Raw genomic sequence first — 4,784 nt, forward strand, 5'->3', positions numbered from 1 at the left:
TATGCTTTTTAGTGTATGTATTTTAAGATTAATTTGTCTTTTGAAACTATAAAGTTAAAATGTATCTAAAAATGCATATATTTATCTAAATATTTGAAAAAAGGGGCAAGTAACTGATACTCTTTATAATTATATGTAATTTTAATTTCACTTTCTATTAATCGTATTATAAAAACATGGAAGACCATTAAATATTTATTCCAGTTTAATTTTAATACAGGTAAAAGTCAGATGAAATTTTAGTGTTTACTTATACAACTCTATTTAATGAATAAAAATATTTTCACAGTGAAATTTATGAGTACTAAATGAAAAAACCCAATATTCCCCGGGTTTTTTCAAATAAAACCCAATTTTCCCCGGGTTTTTTCAATAAAACCCAGGCGGGTTGGGTTTTTTCAAAAATCCCCGGGTTTTTTCAAACCCTGCCTGTGATAGTTTATTTCATAAAATAATCTACAGAGTATTTCTGGTATTAATATTCTTTTGGTTTAATTTTGCGCTATACTGGTATTACTTTGTAAAATTACTTTTCATAATTAAGCTTCTAACACACTAGAAATAAATGTTAGCACATATAACTTTTAATTCTTTAAATCTGGTTACTAAAATTATTTTCTAGAAAAGCAGTAAACTGCATTTTTATTGAAGCACATCACCTGACCGTGGTCAAACATGTAGCCCCATTTTTCAGGCCTATATCTATTAATGGTTGTGGTTTTTTCTTTTAAATGAAAAAGGAAATATAAATTTCTGTTTAAAATAATTTCAAAAAGTTTCTGAAACGATGTATTTTTGGAAAATAAAAGGTTTCTGAAATGATGTATTTTTCGGAAAGAATAATCTGACATTGATTTTGTTCTGTTTATTTTAAATATCCTTGCTATCTTGATTATAAAGAATATATATCTTTTTTTTTATACACTTTATTTAAGATAAGTTAGAGTATATCATTTTGTGCATTTTCGAAGTAGTTTATTTAGAGAAGCTATTTTTTTGGGAACTGATCGTGACATATTTTTATTACCTGTGCCAATCTTTCAATTATAATAAATGTAAGTGATAACCGAATAAGCATCATAATTGTAAGGGATGATGTAAGTGAACTTCATAAAAATTATATTTGATACTGAAAGTAAGCATTATAATAATTTTAAGTGATTTTACTTCTTTCTGATATAACTTATAAAAAAGTATTTTACACTCTGTTATTAAACACAAGCTGATCCCTTGATGAAGTGAAGCAAAATTTTCCAATAGCACCTTGTAGTTTACTTTAATGTGAAGCTTATTTGTTTATGTTAAATAAATTTTTTGATTCAGACACTTAATTTTGATCAGTTATGTAATATATATTTTGATTATAGTTTATCTGAAATTTTAATTTATCAAGTTTTAAAAATAATTATTTATATTGATACAACCAAAAATGTTACTTCTTGTTTGTAAGGATGCCACAATGGTTTTGATAAATGTCACATTTTCAAACTGAAAATTATCAAAAAACTCTAAAAATTCCACGGCTGCATTAAAAATGGGAAGAAAACACAACTTCCTATAAAACTTGCTTATTTTGCTTTAAAAAATAATGAATTTAAAAAATAACACACCACAGATATTCCTAGAAGATGAGTTAGGTCGTCAATCACTTTGAAAGAGTCAAAATGTTAAATTAATGTTGTGTTCTTTAATTTTTTATTAGGTAATTAATTTAATTTATAAAAAAAAAACTTCAAGTGATATAGAAGGTTAAAGATTTAATTTAATATTTTATTTGTGCATTTATTTCCTTTATGAATTTTAATAGAGAGACAAATATAAACAGATTTTAAAAGTCTGCTCTAATTTATTTTTTCCCCAATTTTGTGTGGTTCTTAAAATGTATGTTATAAGCAAAATTATAGGTCTGATATTATCATTAAAATTCTTTATATTCTCATTTGTGTTTGCTAATCTAATTTTTTGTTTTACAGCTGCTAAACCCGAAAAAGAATTGATGCATGATGAAAAACCTCTTGAGGAAAATATAAACAGACTTGAAGTTGATGGAGATATTGCACGCAGTGTTGATGATGCTATTGCAATTTTGAGGTAAAATTTGCTTTCAAAATTTTTTTTCCTGACCATTCTTAAATAAAATAATAATAAATATGTACTAAAAGTTATTTTTTGCATGGAATTATCTTTGAATGAATAAATTTTATAATAGTGTGTAAAAAAATTTTCAGCTTGCTTAAAAAGTTCTCGAGATATTGCGAAATAATCAAAAGTAAAATGAATATTAAGAAACTAACAAAACTTTGGAATGCTCTCCTGACCAAACTATTGGGACCATCTTTAGAAAATTGCACCTATACCGTATATATTGGGGGTTTGAAGAAAAATTCATTGAAAAAAAGGTCTGTTCATTCAAAGAAAGTGCATATTTTTGCCTGATTTCGTAACTTAAAAAATATCGTCTACACTAATTAATTAGTATATTTGAGGTCACCCCCTCGAACCATTACGATTGAGTCATAGAACATGAAGACCCTATCATTAGATCAAAAGTAACTCAGGGTGGTGCCTTTTTTTGTGCAATTTACATAATATTTCCATATGTAAGAACATTAATGCTCATAATGAAAAGAAAGATTTTATTTGTTGAAAATATGAAACAATCCCTTTTTGTTGAACAAGCTTTCGACAAGGAGTATTTACTCTGCCTAACATCCTTATGCTTTTCACAATTTTTAGTGTTTCCTTCAAAATTAAAAAATAAAGTTTTATACTGCATTAAAGATTCACTTGGACTTTCTCTCTATTCTTTGATTTGGCACTCATCCAAGTGTTGTTATGATTTAGATACATTTTTTCATAAATGTTTCACAACAGAAATGCTATAAAACATATTTTTGACTGCCCTGCCATTTTAAGATCCATGACTCAGCTTGGGGAATTCTCTCCCCTTTCGACATCGAGAGTCTGTACTCCGACAACATCAAGGAGTTAGCCGGCTGTGTTTTGCACACCCATGGATATCTATAGTTCTCCCCATGGACACGACACCAACCAACCAACAGAAATGCTATCTTTTTTTTAATTTGGGAGTATTTGGCAATAAAGTTCTTTTTTTTCCTTCTGAATTTTGACTCTATCACACATGCATTAGACGCATAATTTAGATCCTGGCTAATGCTCTCAAAGTTTCTTATTTCTTAAAGGTTCCTTCAAAATTCTGAAAATATCAACTTGAATTTTTTTTTCTTATAAATTATTGAAATTCTATGTAACAACAACAACAAACTCCACTGTAAACTCACAGAACTTTTAGTTTCTGATGGTAACCAAGTTGATTTTTAAAACTTATATATACTTGTGCCATTAGTGATTTTCATCAGTCTGTACTAATAGTTCAGGTCCTGATATTTAGTTTGAATTATTGTTCATTAGTATTTATAACTACTACTAAATATTAGGACTGCATATTATTATTTTCGACTTACTGGAAGTTTTGTGCATTTTTATCTTTGTAAAACTTGAATTGATTCATGACATGGCTTATAATTTTCTATTTTTTTACTTATTGTGTAATAATTTTAATTTATTTTTTACTAAAAGATACTTATCCCTCTCTGTATACAATTTAATCATAAAGATAACCTCAATATTTTATGATTCGTTAAAGATCAGCAAATTTTGAAATTTTTTAAAATTGTTATTTCATTTAATAATGTAATATTATTAAATTATTATTTAAAAGCTACTATATATGTTACGGACGGGGAGTGTCTAGAATTAGGTGCAAAGTAATCTAGGATAGTTACAATTAAAGCTTTTATTAAGGAAACACCAAAAGACAACACAAAACAATTATAGTTGAACATCTTTTGGAGTTCTCTTCCCGCTGCTGCCTCGTGAGTAAGTGTGTGAAGAGAGCCTGCTTTACTACAGATGGCGCTGCATGGCATATACACCATATACTAGTGGCAAAGGTCATTAAAAATACAGAAAAAAGAGAATATTATATTTATTATATTATATACATTAAATTATATATATTATATTATATATATTAAATTATGTATATTATATTATAGATATTAAATTATAGATATTATATTATATTAAAAAATTTATGGTGTTTATTATTTTCTATTAATTGATATCTGATGTAAATATTTTTTAGAGTATAAAGAGTTAAAAAAAATAATTTTGTGTGAATCTATGTAATGTTCTTCTATTTGATTAAAAGTAAAATATCATATGAATAGTTCATTTCATTAAAAAAAGTATTTCAAATTGAAAAAAGTTATTAAGCATTACTAGAACTAGTATTACTGGAAATAAAGATAATGATCCTGCTTTTTATATCATACAATCTATCATTCCATCTGGTCTTATCTTCGGTTCCTTAGTTTAGTATTGATAGTTATTTTCTTCCGTGTAGCGTTTCTGGTGAGAAAGTGGATCTCCACCCAGAGAAGAGGGTGAAGGCAGCGTATCAAGCATTTGAAGAGAAAAATCTTCCTCTTCTGAAAGCTGAAAATCCCAATTTGCGCTTATCCCAACTGAAGCAAATGTTGAAAAAGGACTGGATGAAGTCCCCTGAAAATCCACTGAATCAGCGATAAATACTTTTCTGCCATTTTTGTTCCTAGTTTATTATGTCTTGACTGTTCTTGAGTTCCAAGATTTGGAAATGGTTTGCATCATCTCTGAGTGTACATAAGTGTATTGATGTTGATCATGTGATATATTTATTGTAAGAACAATGAAGTAAAAATACAACTGTTTTTAATTTA

At 27.3% G+C, this 4,784-nt stretch overlaps 1 protein-coding gene across 1 annotated transcript in view; it reads left to right on the forward strand.

Moving 5' to 3' along the window:
* LOC107442637 (coiled-coil domain-containing protein 124-B) overlaps positions 1-4,784 on the forward strand; it is a gene marked incomplete in the record, with an annotated part of 6,887 nt that extends 2,103 nt beyond the window's left edge. The window contains 2 exon segments of the mRNA XM_043042292.2: positions 1,974-2,091; positions 4,430-4,784. Of these exon segments, the coding sequence (XP_042898226.2) occupies positions 1,974-2,091; positions 4,430-4,613 (302 nt within the window).

The sequence above is a fragment of the Parasteatoda tepidariorum genome, chromosome 10 (assembly GCF_043381705.1).
Source record: "Parasteatoda tepidariorum isolate YZ-2023 chromosome 10, CAS_Ptep_4.0, whole genome shotgun sequence".
Lineage (NCBI taxonomy): Eukaryota > Metazoa > Arthropoda > Arachnida > Araneae > Theridiidae > Parasteatoda > Parasteatoda tepidariorum.